Source organism: Eriocheir sinensis, chromosome 26 (assembly GCF_024679095.1).
Source record: "Eriocheir sinensis breed Jianghai 21 chromosome 26, ASM2467909v1, whole genome shotgun sequence".
NCBI lineage: Eukaryota > Metazoa > Arthropoda > Malacostraca > Decapoda > Varunidae > Eriocheir > Eriocheir sinensis.
Window position 1 is genome coordinate 493,356 of NC_066534.1, and position 20,364 is coordinate 513,719.

The 20,364-nt window shown below is 47.0% G+C and overlaps 1 protein-coding gene across 1 annotated transcript in view; it reads right to left on the reverse strand.

The window, feature by feature from the left end:
- Window positions 1-20,364, reverse strand: part of LOC127003657 (uncharacterized) — a 45,281-nt gene that overhangs the window by 6,959 nt on the left and 17,958 nt on the right. The window contains exons 4-7 of the mRNA XM_050870561.1: window positions 11,506-11,648; window positions 4,134-4,395; window positions 1,200-1,396; window positions 295-729 (exon numbers count right to left, since the gene is read on the reverse strand). Coding sequence (XP_050726518.1) covers window positions 295-729; window positions 1,200-1,396; window positions 4,134-4,395; window positions 11,506-11,648 — 1,037 coding nt within the window. The remainder of the gene's footprint in view (window positions 1-294; window positions 730-1,199; window positions 1,397-4,133; window positions 4,396-11,505; window positions 11,649-20,364) is intronic.

Consider the following 20,364-nt stretch of genomic DNA (forward strand, 5'->3'; position numbering starts at 1 on the left):
TCCACGTAAAACTGGCCGATGGGGTAGTGGCGGCTGCGGGGTTAGCCAAGCCCCACACCCTGCCACACACTCTCAACACCTCTCGCTTCCTCTGCTGTCTCCACTACCCCATAGGCCAGTTTCACGTGGAAAACTTTAGCGTGATTGCCGCCATTGGTAACGATCAAAACAAACAAAGTGACTGTGAAAGCGGCCCTAGGAAACAAAAGATGGTTGCTCCAGAATTTGAATCAATGTTCAATTCTATAAGTGTGATATTGTAGCTGTGAATTCTCAGCACTCTCATCTCCATACCTTTTGTGAAGGCCACTTCATCATGTGACGAGGAGAAGACCAGTCCAAGAGGCACGGCTCCGGCGGGGCTGGCACAAAGCAGAGCAGTCAGGGCTGAGCCGGGCTGGTCCACATGGCTGCTCGTATCCACAAAGACAATGTCGCCAGCTTCTGTAATCTCTTTGTGGACACGTAACATAAATTCTGTCACCAGCACCACAACGCTGGCTTGAGTATCCCAAGCAATCCTGGAAGCAGGGTGGTCATCTGCATACCTCTTTATGACAGAAAACATATCAGGAGGTCCTCCCAGCCTGCCCTCATTCTTTGCCAGCCAGAGTTGTCTAAGGTAGGAGACGGCACGGGAGCTGGGATTGGTGCTACTGTCGGCCATTTCAGAGTTATTCAGCAGCATCTTCTCCTCGTGAAATCGCTTTGCCTGGGGAATGGTCATGCCTGCAACGAATCACAAAGATTAGTAGGGTTTTTTCTGTTCATTACTGGGACTGTATTGAATAGAACAGTAATTCTTGATTTACACGAGTTTGGTTTATACACATTTTCTTCACTTCTACGCGATATTTTATGGAGTGTCCACCAGATGTCTCACGCAACTGGACTCACACGGCCACACAGCTGAACTCAGATCTTCCCACGCGCCACTTGAACAACAATACAGTACCCACGCTACTCAACAACAACAACACCACCCTCGCTGCTGTGCTACCACGAGGGGAAGGGCAGCCAGAGGAGGAACCACGAGAGGGAGAGGAGTCAGAGTGATACAGTAGGCAATAATGGTACAAACCTACCTCTTGTTGGATTTACTACATTGTTTTGGATTTACGCCACCTCCTCAAGGACACAATACTCGCGTAAATTGAGAGTCACCTTTAATTACTTTCTAGCCATATCAATAAACTTACCGGCATCAAAATACATCATGAAGTCCTCTTTTGTTTCTCTGAGTACCTTGAGTTGGCCATAGGCGCTTGCCGAGTCAGTGCTGTGATTGTGTTCGCCGTGAATGATCACAATGCACGGGTACTCCTGGACATACTTGTCATGCCTCATATTGTACTTGGTGATGACTTTTATCTTGATAGCCAGCCTGAAACTACACCTGTAAAATAAAGTAAAAACATATAGCACAAAAAGTTGGAAAGTTTGGTTTAGTCGGCGCAACATCTGTGGTCATATGCCGGAGAGAGACGGAAGGGGAAGGAATTACAGGAGAAGGGAAAAGTTGGAAAGTTTGGTTTAGTCGGCGCAACATCTGTGGTCATATGCTGGAGAGAGACAGAAGGGGAAGGAATTATAGGAGAAGGGATAAAGTTGGAAAGTTTGGTTTAGTCGGCGCAACATCTGTGGTCATATGCTGGAGAGATACAGAAGGGGAAGGAATTATAGAAGGGAAAAAGTTGGAAAGTTTGGTTTAGTGGGTGCAACATCTGTGGTCATATGCCGGAGAGAGACAGAAGGGGAAGGAATTATAGGAGAAGGGAAAAAGTTGGAAAGTTTCGTTTAGTCGGAGCAACATCTGTGGTCATATGCCGGAGAGAGACAGAAGGGGAAGGAATTATAGGAGAAGGGATAAAGTTGGAAAGTTTGGTATAGTGGGCGCAACATCTGTGGTCATATGCCGGAGAGAGACAGAAGGGGAAGGAATTATAGGAGAAGGGAAAAAGTTGGAAAGTTTGGTTTAGTGGGCGCAACATCTGTGGTCATATGCCGGAGAGAGACAGAAGGGGAAGGAATTATAGGAGAAGGGAAAAAGTTGGAAAGTTTGGTTTAGTGGGCGCAACATCTGTGGTCATATGCCGGAGAGAGACAGAAGGGGAAGGAATTATAGGAGAAGGGAAAAAGTTGGAAAGCTTTGTTTAGTGGGCGCAACATCAGTGGTCATATGCTGGAGAGAGACGGAAGGGGAAGGAATTATAGGAGAAGGGAAAAAGTTGGAAAGTTTGGTTTAGTGGGCGCAACATCTGTGGTCATATGCCGGAGAGAGACAGAAGGGGAAGGAATTATAGAAGAAGGGAAAAGTTGGAAAGTTTTGTTTAGTGGGCACAACATCTGTGGTCATATACCAGAGAGAGACGGAAGGGGAAAGAATTACAGGAGAAGGGAAAAGTTGGAAAGTTTTGTTTAGTGGGCGCAACATCTGTGGTCATATGCCGGAGAGAGACAGAAGGGGAAGGAATTATAGGAGAAGGGAAAAAGCTGGAAAGTTTGGTTTAGTCGGTGCAACATCTGTGGTCATATGCCGGAGAGACAGAAGGGGAAGGAATTATAGGAGAAGGGGAAAAGTTGGAAAGTTTGGTTTAGTGGGTGCAACATCTGTGGTCATATGCTGGAGAGAGACAGAAGGGGAAGGAATTATAGAAGGGAAAAAAGTTGGAAAGTTTCGTTTAGTCGGAGCAACATCTGTGGTCATATGCCGGAGAGAGACAGAAGGGGAAAGAATTATAGAAGGGAAAAAGTTGGAAAGTTTGGTTTAGTCGGTGCAACATCTGTGGTCATATGCCGGAGAGAGACAGAAGGGGAAGGAATTATAGGAGAAGGGAAAAAGTTGGAAAGTTTGGTTTAGTCGGTGCAACATCTGTGGTCATATGCCGGAGAGAGACAGAAGGGGAAGGAATTATAGAAGGGAAAAAGTTGGAAAGTTTGGTTTAGTGGGCGCAACATCTGTGGTCATATGCCAGAGAGAGACAGAAGGGGAAGGAATTATAGGAGAAGGGAAAAGTTGGGAAGTTTTGTTTAGTGGGCGCAACATCTGTGGTCATATGCCAGAGAGAGACGGAAGGGGAAGGAATTATAGAAGGGAAAAAGTTGGAAAGTTTGGTTTAGTCGGTGCAACATCTGTGGTCATATGCCGGAGAGAGACGGAAGGGGAAGGAATTATAGGAGAAGGGATAAAGTTGGAAAGTTTGGTTTAGTCGGCGCAACATCTGTGGTCATATGCTGGAGAGAGACAGAAGGGGAAGGAATTATAGGAGAAGGGAAAAGTTGGAAAGTTTGGTTTAGTGGGCGCAACATCAGTGGTCATATGCCGGAGAGAGACGGAAGGAAAAGGAATTATAGGAGAAGGGAAAAGTTGGAGAATTTGGTTTAGTGGGCGCAACATCTGTGGTCATATGCCGGAGAGAGACAGAAGGGGAAGGAATTATAGGAGAAGGGAAAAGTTGGAAAGTTTTGTTTAGTGGGTGTAACATCTGTGGTCATATGCCAGAGAGACAGAAGGGGAAGGAATTATAGGAGAAGGGAACAGTTGGAAAGTTTCGTTTAGTCGGAGTAACATCTGTGGTCATATGCCGGAGAGAGACAGAAGGGGAAGGAATTATAGAAGGGAAAAAAGTTGGAAAGTTTGGTTTAGTGGGCGCAACATCAGTGGTCATATGCCAGAGAGAGACGGAAGGGGAAGGAATTATAGGAGAAGGGAAAAAGTTGGAAAGTTTGGTTTAGTCGGCGCAACATCTGTGGTCATATGCCGGAGACAGAAGGGGAAGGAATTATAGAAGGGAAAAAAGTTGGAAAGTTTGGTTTAGTGGGCGCAACATCTGTGGTCATATGATGGAGAGAGACAGAAGGGGAAGGAATTATAGGAGACGGGAACAGATCCCAGGAGATGGGACACAACCCCCGATTAATACCTGGTACCCATTCACTGCTGGGTGGACAGGGGCGTAGGGTATCGGGAAAAGCCGCCCAAATTTTTCCACTCCGCCCAGGAATCGAACCCAGGCTCTCTTGGTTGTGAGCCGAGTGTGCTAACCACTGCACCACGAAGCCCACTTTATAGCACAATACAGAGTGGATGAAACTAATGTGACAGTGAAGCAAAGGTTTGAATAATCTCTCACCCAGTATAAGTTTTCTTCTTCCCTTGGCTTTTCTTGATCCCGTGTTGGCATCTGTAATAGCAGCAGAACAGTAACTTCTTGCCAACATGTCTCTTGAGTACACGATTCAGTGCAGTCCTAAACCTCTTCATATAGACTTGTAGCCACTGCATAGCTCTCTCCTCCGTAGCTGCATTTGTTCGTAGTTGTACCGTATTTGCGTCATTTTGTACGACTATATTTTTAAACCCATCGTCAGCAAAGTCATATTTCAATGCCGGGCCTGCAAGGAGAAGATATAGGGTCGTATTATAAGACATATCGCCACCCAAGAACAACTATTTGACAAGGCTTTCGTAGGAGTTGTGGGTATTTCCAGTAGTAGTATTATGACCCTGGTGGTAGTTTGACCCTTCTTCTGTACCGTGAACCTGAAGAAACACATATTTGACAAGGCTTTCGTAGGAGTTGTGGGCATTTCCATTAGTAGTATTATGACCCTGGCGTTAGCTTGAACCTTCTTCTGTACCGTGAACCTGAAGAAACACCCATTGGAACCCGACTGACCCCCTCTTTGACCTTTAGAAATATCTGATATGAGAACCGAAAGTGTCTCATAATACCAACCATAATAAGAACATAAGAACATAAGAACGCAGGAGTCTACAAGAGGCCGGTAGGCCTGTACGAGGCAGCTCCTTTGACCCTAAGCTCCCGTGTATCTAACCCCACCTAATATCGCTGTCCATGAATTTATCTAGTCTATTTTTGAATGTGACAATTGTATTAGCACTCACCACATGACTGCTAAGCCTATTCCACTCATCCACCACCCTGTTAGTAAACCAATTTTTGCCTATGTCCCTGTTGAATCTGAATTTATCCAGTTTAAACCCGTTACTTCGTGTCCTACCCGGTTCTCTTACCAACAAAACCTTATGAATGTCTCCCTTATTAAAGCCCTTCATCCATTTATAAACCTCGATCATGTCTCCACGCACCCTTCGCCTTTCTAGAGAATGCAAGTTTAACTGTTTGAGTCTTTCCTCGTATGGCAAGTTTCTCAACCCCTGAATCACCGATGCACCGATTCTAACATTTTGATATCCATTCTATAGTAGGGTGACCAGAACTGAACCGCATAGTCAAGATGAGGTCTAACTAATGCTAAATATAGTTTGAGGAAGACTTCGGGGCTTCTGTTGCTTACGCTCCTTGAAATAAATCCCAGTACCCTATTAGCTCGATTTCTAGCTTGAATGCATTGTGCCCTTGGACGGAGATCAGAGCTCACTAAGACCCCTAAATCCCTCTCGCACCCAGACCTGCTTATGAGAGTGTCATTTAAGCAATAGTTATGTGACACTCAGAATACTGCACTTCCCTACATTGAACTCCATCTGCCATTTATCCGCCCAGTCATACAATCTGTTGAGTTCACCTTGGAGAATACTAGCGTCCTGATCCGACTCAATTACTCTACCGATCTTGGTATCATCTGCAAATTTACTAACATCACTACTAATTCCTGTATCTAAGTCATTGATATAAATAATAAACAAAAGTGGACCTAATACCGAACCTTGTGGGACCCCACTCGTAACACATCCCCAGTCAGATCTTTTACCATTGATTTGCACTCTTTGCTTCCTATTGCTAAGCCACGCCTTGACCCAGTTCAAAACTTTACCCTCTACTCCGTGAGCCTGTAATTTAAGCAACAGTCGTTGGTGAGGAACTTTGTCAAACGCTTTACTAAAATCAAGATAGATTACATCATAATTTTCATCTCTGTCAACCGCCTCAAATACTTTATTGTAGAAGGACAAGAGATTGGTGAGGCATGACCTACCTTTTGTGAACCCATGCTGTGAGTCGTGAATTAACCTATGTTTCTCTAAATGCTCCCGAATGTTCCTGGCTATTATGGACTCCAGCATCTTGCCTATAACCGATGTTAAGCTAATTGGGCGATAGTTTGAAGCAACTGACCTGTCCCCCTTTTTAAAAATCGGCGTCACATTAGCTACTTTCCATAGGCTCGGCACATAGCCAGTATTTACCGACATCTTAAAGATGTCGGTTAGTGGGTCACTGAGTACATCACCTAGTTCCTTTAATACCCTCGGAAATATCCCGTCAGGACCTGGCGACTTGTTCTTCTTAACCTTATCTATCTCATCCTGAACTACTTGCCTGGTAATGATTATATCCCTCAATTTATCGCCATCCCCGCCCTCGTACACCTGAACTCTTTCCGGTATAGTCGTTCGATCCTCCTGTGTGAATACTGAGAGGAAGTAGTCGTTCAAAATGTGCTCATATTTTCGTAATTTTCTACTAGCTCCCCTGTGTTTGATTTCAGCGGTCCAATTTTCTCCCATGTTTTTGTTCTATACATCTCAAAGAAGCCCTTAGGATTACTTTTCGCCTCATTTGCTACTTTGATCTCATAGTTCCTTTTTACTATCCTGGTGTTTTTCTTAACTAATCTAGATAGTTCGACATACCGGCCCCTGAGATGTGTTTCACCTTTCTTTATTTTCTGATAAATTCCCTTCTTTAACCCAATCTCGTGTTTTAGTCCACGAGTCATCCACTTAGGGTCATTGTTTTTTTTTCTAAGTGTTCGCTGTGGTATATGCTGTCCTTGCCCCTCTACTATTACTCTAACTAAATTATTGTAAGACATTTCTACCTCGCTCTCCTGGCTCTCCAATCCGCAGTTCTGGCCCTCATGAATCCCTAGATTATCCCAGTTTACCCCTTCAAGATGTCTTCGAAGCCCCTCGTAATTTGCTCTTCTGAAATCTGGCACTAACACTGGGTTTGGTTCGCGGGTTACCGCCCAGTCTAAGCTAAAACGAACCGTTCTGTGGTCACTATTTCCTAACTCTCCGCCCACCTCCAACTCACGTAGCAAGTTCCCATTATTGGTTAGGACTAAGTCTAATATGTTATCTCCTCTGGTAGGCTCAGTAACTACCTGCTTAAGGAAATTATCTTGTATAACTTCAAGAAAGTCCTCGGCTTCCAGGTCACCCACTAGGTCTTCCCAGTCTATATTCCTATAATTAAAGTACCCCATTACGCAGACATTTCTACTCATACTCGCCCTGCCAATCTCCTGTAGTAATATACTCGTGTCCTGCCTGTTAAGGTTGGGTGGCCTGTATATAACTCCTAGAGTTAGTTTTTCTTTCCCTTTGTAAACGTCCACCCAAACTGATTCTGAATCCATGTTAGTTTTGATTGAATTGTTAACTAAACATTTAAGTGAGTCTTTAACATATAGCGCAACTCCACCTTCCTTTCTGCCCCTTCTGTCTTTGTGGAACATCTGATAACCCGTTATTTCAAATTCCGATCTAAAATTTCTATTAGCAGTGTCTATCCATGTCTCAGTGATCACTATTATGTCAAAATTTTCTGAACAAGCTTCACCCCTTAGTAAGTCTATCTTGTTTCTGAGGCTCCTGCTGTTAGTATAGAAGATTCTTAGCCCGTCCTCTGTTACTCCCCTAGAATTACTTCTAAGCTGCCTGGTTATATTATGAGCTAGATGTCTCCTCCCATTACTCCTCCCATTGCTCCCATTACTCCTCCCCCCCTCGCCTTTACTAAAAAATCCCTCAGGGTACCAAGTGCTCGCTCAAGGGAGTCTGAGAGAGCCTCAACACCCTTGAACGTCAAGTGTATCCCGTCACGGGCGTAGAGGGCGTCGTTGCCAAAGAAGAGGTCCCAATTGTCAACGAACAGCCACCCATTGCGCCTGCAGTGCTCAGCAAGTCTGCTGTTCACTGCTATCACCCTGGACAGCCATCCATCGCCAACGCCCCTCCTTGGCAGGACGCCACACACTACTGGCGACCCACCAGCGTCACGTATCCTGCCTAACATATCCTGCCTAATATATAGGTATTTTGCCCGTCACCACTACCATTGCCTCCACCTCTACAACCACCACCACCATCATCATCATGGCCACTAACGTCATAACTATACAGGTAACTCTGGATTTCCACGAGTATTGTGTCCTTGAAGAGGTCATTGCGTAAATCCAAAACAATGTAGTAAATCCAACAAGAGGTAGGTTTGTACCTTTATTGCCTACTGTATCACTCTGACTCCTCTCCCTCTCGTGGTTCCTCCTCTGGCTGCCCTTCCCCTCGTGGAAGCACAGCAGCGAGGGTGTTGTTGTTGTTGTTGAGTAGCGTGGGTACTGTATTGTTGTTCAAGTGGCGCGCGGGAAGAACTGAGCTCAGCTGTGTGGCCGTGTGTCCAGTTGCGTGAGACATCTGGTGGACACTCCATAAAATATCGCATAGAAGTGAAATAAAAACGTGTGAATTAAACATTTATTTGGATTTTGGACCACGCGTTATTTAAAAAACGCATAAACCAAACTCGCGTAAATCGAGAGTTACCTGTAGTGTGGTCGTTTTAGATCAAATACAAAGTCTACCAGGAAAAAACAGTTACCAAAGCATATATGGTACTGTTGGAAGCATAAATTTATGCTCTTTAAGAAAAAAAAATATGTCCGCTGGAATCTGCCTTAGGGAAATTTTTTATAGCTGTCTTAGTGAATACCAGTTTCTAAGGCAATTTAAGTACATTAAGATAACTTTATTGTCACATTGAACACGAAATACAACAAATTTGTGGCTTTACCGTATAGCAAAGACAGGCCAAATTTGTGGCTTTACCGTGTAGCAGCGATGGGCCAAATTTGTGGCTTTACCGTGTAGCAGCAACGGGCCAAATTTGTGGCTTTACCGTGTAGCAGCAACGGGCCAAATTTGTGGCTTTACCGTGTAGCAGCAACGGGCCAAATTTGTGACTTTACCGTGTAGCAGCGACGGGCCAAATTTGTGACTTTACCGTGTAGCAGCGACGGGCCAAATTTGTGCCATGATATAAAACCCCAAAAATAGATGATACATAATCTGATCACAAATTCTTTGATATATATTATGAAATGGTTTGTGTGAGGGTGATTTTTTCTCATTTTTCTCGCTTAGAGGGACCATTAAGAAACATGATCCCCGCTGCTACCGAGTTAACAATCTGGGCGTACTGAACTCACAATCAGAGTCCAGAAGCATATTCAGAGCCTCTTGGGCGGAAAGAGTGGAGCGGCGGCATTCAGACATGACAAACATTCCTGACTACTGAGTGACAAGGTTGTCGTCACCGCAGCATTTTTTTTTTTTCGTTTTTTTTTTTTTTAAGTTGCTGCCTTGCGCCGGTAGGCATCTTCCCGGTGGGGCCTGATGGTCGGCCCAAGACTTCTTCCAGGTGGGGCCTGATGGTCGGCCCAAGGCTTCTTCCAGGTGGGGCCTGATGGTCGGCCCAAGGCTTCTTCCAGGTGGGGCCTGATGGTCGGCCCAAGACTTCTTCCAGGTGGGGCCTGATGGTCGGCCCAAGGCTTCTTCCAGGTGGGGCCTGATGGTCGGCCCAAGGCTTCTTCCAGGTGGGGCCTGATGGTCGGCCCAAGGCTTCTTCCAGGTGGGGCCTGATGGTCGGCCCAAGGCTTCTTCCAGGTGGGGCCTGATGGTCGGCCCAAGGCTTCTTCCAGGTGGGGCCTGATGGTCGGCCCAAGGCTTCTTCCAGGTGGGGCCTGATGGTCGGCCCAAGACTTCTTCCAGGTGGGGCCTGATGGTCGGCCCAAGACTTCTTCCAGGTGGGGCCTGATGGTCGGCCCAAGACTTCTTCCAGGTGGGGCCTGATGGTCGGCCCAGCCCGTTCTGGCGCAGGCGAGTGTTTATAGTGGCGCCATCTTGCATGGAGGAGTGGATGAGTTGCTATATCTCATTTTTGCCCAAAATTGTTCATTTTAACTTCCTAATTGTGCAGCAGCTGTGCATGTCCATCTGGCAGAACATTAGAGCAAGACTCTCACCAATCCCTCCTCTTAAATATGCAAAAGACCCAAATTTCATGAAGTGAATGGTTTGGCCGTGGCAAAGTGAGGAACTTGGTGTCGGCTATAGACGGCAGCGCCCTCAGCGTACAAATGCAGTGACGGCTATAGACGGCAGCAGGACTGTAAAGGTTAAATAAATTGACCCTCTTGTGCATGATGACGCATTTAGTGTCATCAAGGGTAAAAGGTCCTGGCGGACGATGACGCGAAACGCGTCATAAAAGTTTAAAAAATTGATTAAAAATTAAGTTTTTGGTGAAAGTGTGTCAAATTTGGGAGCGTCATTTGTTGGGATACGTTTCTTGACCCTGGTTAGGTAACGTGAAATTGGGGAGCATCATTTGTTGGGATACGTTTCTTGACCCTGGTTAGGTAACGTGAAATTGGGGAGCATCATTTGTTGGGATACATTTCTTGACCCTGGTTAGGTAACGTGAAATTGGGGAGCGTCATTTGTTGGGATACATTTCTTGACCCTGGTTAGGTAACGTGAAATTGGGGAGCGTCATTTGTTGGGATACGTTTCTTGACCCTGGTTAGGTAACGTGAAATTGAGCTTCATTTGTTGGGATACATTTCTTGACCCTGGTTAGGTAACGTGAAATTGGGGAGCGTCATTTGTTGGGATACATTTCTTGACCCTGGTTAGGTAACGTGAAATTGGGGAGCATCATTTGTTGGGATACATTTCTTGACCCTGGTTAGGTAACATGAAATTGGGGAGCGTCATTTGTTGGGATACATTTCTTGACCCTGGTTAGGTAACGTGAAATTGGGGAGCATCATTTGTTGGGATACATTTCTTGACCCTGGTTAGGTAACGTGAAATTGGGGAGCATCATTTGTTGGGATACATTTCTTGACCCTGGTTAGGTAACATGAAATTGGGGAGCGTCATTTGTTGGGATACATTTCTTGACCCTGGTTAGGTAACGTGAAATTGGGGAGCATCATTTGTTGGGATACGTTTCTTGACCCTGGTTAGGTAACGTGAAATTGGGGAGCATCATTTGTTGGGATAAGTTTCTTGACCCTGGTTAGGTAACTTGAAATTGGGGAGCATCATTTGTTGGGATACATTTCTTGACCCTGGTTAGGTAACATGAAATTGGGGAGCGTCATTTGTTGGGATACGTTTCTTGACCCTGGTTAGGTAACATGAAATTAGGGAGCATCATTTGTTGGGATACATTTCTTGACCCTGGTTAGGTAACGTGAAATTGGGGAGCATCATTTGTTGGGATAAGTTTCTTGACCCTGGTTAGGTAACTTGAAATTGGGGAGCATCATTTGTTGGGATACATTTCTTTATAAATTGCAGCCTGAAGGATGATACTTGTTTGTTTCCTAGTTGATTTTTTTTTTTGCATACACTGTAGTACTAATATCATTAGCCTGATTGTAAATGCGAGTGGTCATCAGTTGCATAACTAGAGGACTGCCTGTAGTATATTAGGAACTTACCGACTTCACTGACGTCCAGTAAACCCAAGCCAGGGTCCATGCTGCCCAGGGGTGGTGGCTCCCGCTGCACAGCCATGGGCGGCACCAGTACTGCCAGCACCAAGGGAGGAGACAGTACACCACCAGTACCAAACTTCTTGGCTCTACAAAAATGCAATAGTAGTAGTAGTAGTAGTAGTAGTAGTAGTAGTAGTAGTAGTAGTAATAGTAGTAGTAGTAGTAGTGTGTGTGTGTGTGTGTGTGTGAGAGAGAAAGAGGACAAAACGGAGAAAGCAAAGTATTACCATCCCGGAATACACAGTGTTATGAAGATAATAAAAATTTTAGTGAATATTATCTGCAGATGAACTAACAAGAATGGTGAACATGTCCTGATGCCAAGAAGTAAGGAACCATTAATTCATTCACAGGCCATAAATGTAGAGCCCAATCACCTTCCCTTTCAGCCCACACAAAGATTTTTTTTTTTTTTTTTTTTTTTTTTTTAACGTCGTGGCCTATTGCACCGGTAGGCTTCTTCCCAGTGGATCTGATGGTCGGCCCAAGGCTTCTTCCCGGTGGATCCTGATGGTCGGCCCAAGGCTTCTTCCCAGTGGATCCTGATGGTTGGCCCAAGGCTTCTTCCCGGTGGATCCTGATGGTCGGCCCAAGGCTTCTTCCCGGTGGATCCTGATGGTCGGCCCAAGGCTTCTTCCCAGTGGATCCTGATGGTCGGCCCAAGGCTTCTTCCCGGTGGATCCTGATGGTCGGCCCAAGGCTTCTTCCCGGTGGATCCTGATGGTTGGCCCAAGGCTTCTTCCCGGTGGATCCTGATGGTCGGCCCAAGGCTTCTTCCCAGTGGATCCTGATGGTCGGCCCAAGGCTTCTTCCCAGTGGATCCTGATGTTCGGCCCAAGGCTTCTTCCCAGTGGATCCTGATGGTCGGCCCAAGGCTTCTTCCCAGTGGATCCTGATGGTCGGCCCAAGGCTTCTTCCCAGTGGATCCTGATGTTCGGCCCAAGGCTTCTTCCCGGTGGATCCTCATAGTCGGCCCAAGGCTTCTTCCCGGTGGATCCTGATGGTCGGCCCAAGGCTTCTTCCCAGTGGATCCTGATGGTCGGCCCAAGGCTTCTTCCCGGTGGATCCTGATGGTCGGCCCAAGGCTTCTTCCCAGTGGATCCTGATGGTCGGCCCAAGGCTTCTTCCCGGTGGATCCTGATGGTCGGCCCAAGGCTTCTTCCCTGTGGATCCTGATGGTCGGCCCAAGGCTTCTTCCCAGTGGATCCTGATGGTCGGCCCAAGGCTTCTTCCCAGTGGATCCTGATGGTCGGCCCAAGGCTTCTTCCCAGTGGATCCTGATGGTCGGCCCAAGGCTTCTTCCCAGTGGATCCTGATGGTCGGCCCAAGGCTTCTTCCCAGTGGATCCTGATGGTTGGCCTAAGGCTTCTTCCCTGTGGATCCTGATGGTCGGCCCAAGGCTTCTTCCCGGTGGATCCTGATGGTTGGCCCAAGGCTTCTTCCCAGTGGATCCTGATGGTCGGCCCAAGGCTTCTTCCCAGTGGATCCTGATGGTCGGCCCAAGGCTTCTTCATGGTGGATCGTGATGGTTGGCCCAAGGCTTCTTCCCAGTGGATCCTGATGGTTGGCCCAAGGCTTCTTCCCGGTGGATCCTGATGGTCGGCCCAAGACTTCTTCCCGGTGGATCCTGATGGTAGGCCCAAGGCTTCTTCCAGGTGGATCCTGATGGTCGGCCCAAGGCTTCTTCCCAGTGGATCCTGATGGTGGGCCCAAGGCTTCTTCCCGGTGGATCCTGATGGTTGGCCCAAGGCTTCTTCCCGGTGGATCCTGATGGTTGGCCCAAGGCTTCTTCCCGGTGGATCCTGATGGTCGGCCCAAGGCTTCTTCCCGGTGGATCCTGATGGTCGGCCCAAGGCTTCTTCCCGGTGGATCCTGATGGTTGGCCCAAGGCTTCTTCCCGGTGGATCCTGATGGTTGGCCCAAGGCTTCTTCCCGGTGGATCCTGATGGTCGGCCCAAGGCTTCTTCCCGGTGGATCCTGATGGTTGGCCCAAGGCTTCTTCCCGGTGGATCCTGATGGTCGGCCCAAGGCTTCTTCCCGGTGGATCCTGATGGTCTGCCCAAGGCTTCTTCCCGGTGGATCCTGATGGTCGGCCCAAGGCTTCTTCCCGGTGTATCCTGATGGTCGGCCCAAGGCTTCTTCCCAGTGTATCCTGATGGTCGGCCCAAGGCTTCTTCCCAGTGGATCCTGATGGTCGGCCCAAGGCTTCTTCCCTGTGGATCCTGATGGTCGGCCCAAGGCTTCTTCCGGTGTATCCTGATGGTCGGCCCAAGGCTTCTTCCCAGTGGATCCTGATGGTCGGCCCAAGGCTTCTTCCCAGTGGATCCTGATGGTCGGCCCAAGGCTTCTTCCGAGTGGATCCAGATGGTCGCCAAGGCTTCTTCAGTGTATCCTGATGGTCGGCCCAAGGCTTCTTCCCAGTGGATCCTGATGGTGCCCAAGGCTTCTTCCCTGTGGATCCTGATGGTCGGCCCAAGGCTTCTTCCTAGTGGATCCTGATGGTCGGCCCAAGGCTTCTTCCCGGTGTATCCTGATGGTCGGCCCAAGGCTTCTTCCCAGTGGATCCTGATGGTGGGCCCAAGGCTTCTTCCCAGTGGATCCTGATGGTCGGCCCAAGGCTTCTTCCCAGTGGATCCTGATGGTGGGCCCAAGGCTTCTTCCCTGTGGATCCTGATGGTCGGCCCAAGGCTTCTTCCCGGTGGATCCTGATGGTCGGCATAAGGCTTCTTCCCGGTGTATCCTGATGGTCGGCCCAAGGCTTCTTCCCGGTGGATCCTGATGGTCAGCCCAAGGCTTCTTCCCGGTGGATCCTGATGGTCGGCCCAAGACTTCTTCCCGGTGGATCCTGATGGTAGGCCCAAGGCTTCTTCCCGGTGGATCCTGATGGTCGGCCCAAGGCTTCTTCCCAGTGGATCCTGATGGTCGGCCCAAGGCTTCTTCCCGGTGGATCCTGATGGTCGGCCCAAGGCTTCTTCCCAGTGGATCCTGATGGTCGGCCCAAGGCTTCTTCCTGGTGGATCCTGATGGTCGGCCCAAGGCTTCTTCCCAGTGGATCCTGATGGTCGGCCCAGCCCATTCTGGCACAGGCGAGTGTTTATAGTGGCGCCATCTTGCATTGGCTCATGCTGCCCTCCCAGAGCTCATCTTTAATCCTAGAATCTATAGTCTGGGTTGATAGGTGGTCTTCTGGACAGCATGTGGGCAGTTTTAAGCCACTCGGCAGCAGCTGAAAAATCCCAGCTTGGTGGCACCGGGCGGGGATTGAACTCGCATCGTCCTGAACACGGCGCCGTTACGCTATCCACTCAGCCACCGCCTCCCCAATTATGAGGAAGACTGGCAAAATCAGATTGTTTACCCGGTGCTTAGCAGTGCCACTGACTTCTGAAGCCTTCGCGTGGGGACAATCCACCAAGAAGTTCATCATAAGAATTGGCTGAGCTAAGTGTGTGACCCATCAAAGGATTTCCTCTACCATATTTCTCATCTGTCAACATTTTAAGCAACACTGCCAAATGCTGCCTTAACCTGGTAGCAGCGACGGGCCAAATTTGTGGCTTTAGCGTGTAGCAGCGACGGGCCAAATTTGTGGCTTTACCGTGTAGCAGCGACAGGCCAAATTTGTGGCTTTACCGAGTACCAGCGACGGGACAAATTTGTGGCTTTACCGTGTAGCAGCAACGGGCCAAATTTGTGGCTTTACCGTGTAGCAGCGACGGGCCAAATTTGTGGCTATACCGTGTAGCAGCAACGGGCTAAATTTGTGGCTTTACCATGTAGCAGCGACAGGCCAAATTTGTGGCTTTACCATGTAGCAGCGACGGGCCAAATTTGTAGCTCTACCATGTAGCAGTGACAGGCCAAATTTGTGGCTTTACCGTGTGGCAGTGACGGGCCAAATTTGTGGCTTTACCGTGTGGCAGTGACGGGCCAAATTTGTGGCTTTACCGTGTAGCAGCGATAGGCCAAATTTGTGCCATGATATAAGCCCCAAAAAATAGAAGATACATAATCTGATCACAAATGCTTTGATATATATTATGAAATGGTTTGTGTGAGGGTGATTTTTTCTCATTTTTCTCGTTTGGAGGGACCATTAAGAAACATGATCCCCGCTGCTACCACCACCGGGTTAATGACCTTACAGTTGACCAAATTTATATGCCTTTGATTTGAGGAGATAGAGCTAATCAATACAATCATTTTAGTAATTACAATATTTAAATAAGTTTATCCTTATATGATCTATGGTCATTTACATTTGCCGTTTACTTAACTCTCATTTTTACATTTATGTTTGCAATATTGTCCTACTGTGTTGCTAATAAAACACAGTGGGTTGTATTATAAGAAGTTTCGCCGCCCAAGAACACTTATTTGACAAGGCTTTCTTAGGAGTTGTGGTGTGACCTTCCTCTGTACCATGAACCTAAACACATTTGACAAGGCTTTCTTAGGAGTTGTGGGCATTTCCAGGAGTAGTTTTATGACCCTGGTGGTAGTGTGACCCTTCCTCTGTACCATGAACCTAAAGAAAAAAACATTTGACAAGGCTTAAGAAACACATATTTGTTTCTTGGGAGTTGTGGGCATTTCCAGGGGAAGTAGTTTATGACCCTGACTGTGGTGTGTGTGACCTTCCCTCTGTACCATGAACCTAAAGAAACACATTTGACAAGGCTTTCTTAGGAGTTGTGGGCATTTCCAGGAGTAGTTTTATGACCCTGGCGGTGGTCTGACCCTTCCTCTGTACCATGAACCTAAGACACACACATTTGACAAGGCTTTCTTAGGAGTTGTGGGCATTTCCAGTAGTTTTATGACCCTGGTGGTGGTCTGACCCTTCCTCTGTACCATGAACCTAAGAAACACACATTTGACAAGGCTTTCGTAGGAGTTGTGGGCATTTCCAGGAGTAGTTTTATGACCCTGGTGGTAGTCTGACCCTTCTTCTGTACCATGAACCTAAGAAATACACATTTGACAAGGCTTTCTTAGGAGTTGTGGGCATTTCCAGGAGTAGTTTTATGACCCTGGTGGTAGTGTGACCCTTCTTCTGTACCATGAACCTCAAGAAACACATATTTGACAAGGCTTTCTTAGGAGTTGTGGGCATTTCCAGGAGTAGTTTTATGACCCTGGTGGTAGTGTGACCCTTCTTCTGTACCATGAACCTAAGAAACACACATTTGACAAGGCTTTCTTAGGAGTTGTGGGCATTTCCAGGAGTAGTTTTATGACCCTGGTGGTAGTGTGACCCTTCCTCTGTACCGTGAACCTGAAGAAACACACATTTGTCAAGGCTTTCGTAGGAGTTGTGAGCATTTCCAAAGGTAGTTTTATGACCCTGGTGGTAGTGTGACCCTTCCTCTGTACCGTGAACCTGAAGAAACACACATTTGACAAGGCTTTCGTAGGAGTTGTGAGCATTTCCAGGGGTAGTTTTATGACCCTGGTGGTAGTGTGACCCTTCCTCTGTACCATGAACCTAAGACACACACATTTGACAAAGCTTTCGTAGGAGTTGTGGGCATTTCCAGGAGTAGTTTTATGACCCTGGTGGTACTGTAACCCTTCCTCTGTACCATGAACCTAAGAAACACACATTTGGCAAGGCTTTCTTAGGAGTTGCGGGCATTTCCAGGAGTAGTTTTATGACCCTGGTGGTAGTGTGACCCTTCCTCTGTACCATGAACCTAAGAAACACACATTTTACAAGGCTTTCTTAGGAGTTGTGGGCATTTCCAGTAGTTTAATGACCCTGGTGGTAGTGTGACCCTTCCTCTGTACCATGAACCTAAGAAACACCTATTTGACAAGGCTTTCTTAGAAGTTGTGGGCATTTCCAGTAGTTTTATGACCCTGGTGGTAGTGTGACCCTTCCTCTGTACCATGAACCTCAAGAAACACACATTTGATAAGGCTTTCTTAGGAGTTGTGGACATTTCCAGGAGTAGTTTTATGACCCTGGTAGTCATGTGACCCTTCCTCTGTACCATGAACCTAAGAAACACACATTTGACAAGGCTTTCGTAGGAGTTGTGGGCATTTCCAGTAGTAGTTTTATGAGCCTGGTGGTAGTGTGACCCTTCCTCTGTACCGTGAACCTAAGAAACACGTATTTAACAAGGCTTTCGTAGGAGTTGTGGGCATTTCCAGGGGTAGTTTTATGAACCTGGTGGTAGTCTGACCCTTCCTCTGTACCATGAACCTAAGAAACACCTATTTAACAAGGCTTTCGTAGGAGTTGTGGGCATTTCCAGGAGTAGTTTTATGACCCTGGTGGTAGTGTGACCCTTCCTCTGTACCATGAACCTGAAGAAACACACATTTGACAAGGCTTTCATAGGAGTTGTGGGCATTTCCAGGAGTAGTTTTATGACCCTGGTGGTAGTGTGACCCTTCCTCTGTACCTTGAACCTAAGAAACACACATTTGGCAAGGCTTTCTTAGGAGTTGTGGGCATTTCCAGGAGTAGTTTTATGACCCTGGTGGTAGTGTGACCCTTCTTCTGTACAATGAACCTAAGAAACACACATTTGACAAGGCTTTCTTAGGAGTTGTGGGCATTTCCAGGAGTAGATTTATGACCCTGGTGGTAGTGTGACCCTTCCTCTGTATCATGAACCCAAGAAACACACATTTGGCAAGGCTTTCGTAGGAGTTGTGGGCAGGGTTCTGTCCTATCTCCCACTCTTTTTCTGTTGTTCATTGATGATCTTCTTTCCAAATCGAACTGTCCTATCCATTCCTACGCCGATGATTCCACTCTGCATTATTCAACTTCTTTTAATAGAAGACCCACACTTCAGGAACTTAACGACTCAAGGCTGGAGGCTGCAGAACGCTTAGCCTCAGACCTTACTATTATTTCCGATTGGGGCAAGAAGAACCTGGTGTCCTTCAACGCCTCAAAAACACAGTTTCTCCACCTATCCACTCGACACAATCTTCCAAACAACTATCCCCTATTCTTTGACAACACCCAGCTATCACCTTCCTCAACACTAAACATCCTCGGTCTATCCTTAACTCAAAATCTCAACTGGAAACTTCATATCTCATCTCTTACTAAATCAGCTTCCTCGAAGCTGGACGTTCTGTACCGTCTCCGCCAGTTCTTCTCCCTTGCACAGATGCTGTCCATATACAGGGGCCTTGTCCGCCCTCGTATGGAGTATGCATCTCTTGTGTGGGGGGGCTCCACTCACACAGCTCTTCTGGACAGAGTGGAGGCTAAGGCTCTTCGTCTCATCAGCTCTCCTCCTCATACTGATAGTCTTCTACCTCTTAAATTCCGCCGCAATGTTGCCTCTCTTTCTATCTTCTATCGATATTTCCACGCTGACTGCTCTTCTGAACGTGCTAACTGAATGCCTCCCCCTCTCATGGCCCGCTGCACTCGACTTTCTACTCACGCTCATCCCTATACTGTCCAAACCCCTTATGCAAGAGTTAACCAGCATCTTCACTCTTTCATCCCTCACGCTGGTAAACTCTGAAACAATCTTCCTTCATCTGTATTTCCTCCTGCCTACGACTTGAACTCTTTCAAGAGGAGGGCATCAGGACACCTCTCCTCCCGAAACTGATCTATCTTTCGGCCACCTCTTTGGATTCTTTTTAGGAGCAGCGAGTAGCGGGCTTTTTTTTTTATTAATGTTTGCTTTTTTTGTGCCCTTGAACTGTCTCCTTTGCTGTAAAAAAAAAAAAAAAAAAAAAAAATCCAGGAGTAGAATTATGACCCTGGTGGTAGTGTGACCCTTCTTCTGTACCATGAACCTGAAGAAACACTCATTAGAACCCGACTGACCCCCTCTCTGACCTTTAGAAATAGCTGATGTGAGAAAGCCAACATATCTTATAATACCGACCCATGTGCTTAGAAAGATAATGCTAGCCTTGCTTTTTCTTGATATCAAATGGAAGTGTCAAGTGATCGGTTAGGAGTTTAGGTTAGTTAGTTAGTTAGTTAGGTTTGCCCAAGGTTTTCACTGTCCAGGTGTCCTATACTCTGTTCACTTAAGTCCGACCCAAGCTGACAACATAAACCTAAGCGTGTTTGTAAGCTGAGTCCTGATTGGCTATTCCTATGGCTTCCAAGTTTTCTTTAACCCGGTGGTGGTGGTAGCAACAGGGATCATGTTTCTTAACCCGGTAGCAACAGGGATCATGTTTCTTAACCCGGTAGCAACAGGGATCATGTTTCTTAACCCGGTAGCAACAGGGATCATGTTTCTTAACCCGGTAGCAACAGGGATCATGTTTCTTAACCCGGTAGCAGCAGGGATCATGTTTCTTAACCCGGTAGCAGCAGGGATCATGTTTCTTAACCCGGTAGCAGCAGGGATCATGTTTCTTAACCCGGTAGCTGCGGGGATCATGTTTCTTAATGGTCCCTCTAAGCGAGAAAAATGAGAAAAAAATCACCCTCACACAAACCATTTCATAATATATATCAAAGCATTTGTGATCAGATTATGTATCATCTATTTTGGGGGTTTATATCATGACACAAGTCTAGCCCGTCGCTGCTACACGGTAAAGCCACAAATTTGGCCCATCACTGCTACACGGTAAAGCCACAAATTTGGCCCGTCACTACTACACGGTAAAGCCACAAATTTGGCCCGTCACTGCTACACGGTAAAGCCACAAATTTGGCCCGTCGCTGCTACACGGCAAAGCCACAAATTTGGCCTGTCACTGCTACACGGTAAAGCCACAAAATTGGCCCGTCGCTGCTACACGGTAAAGCCACAAATTTGCCCCGTCACTGCTACACGGTAAAGCCACAAATTT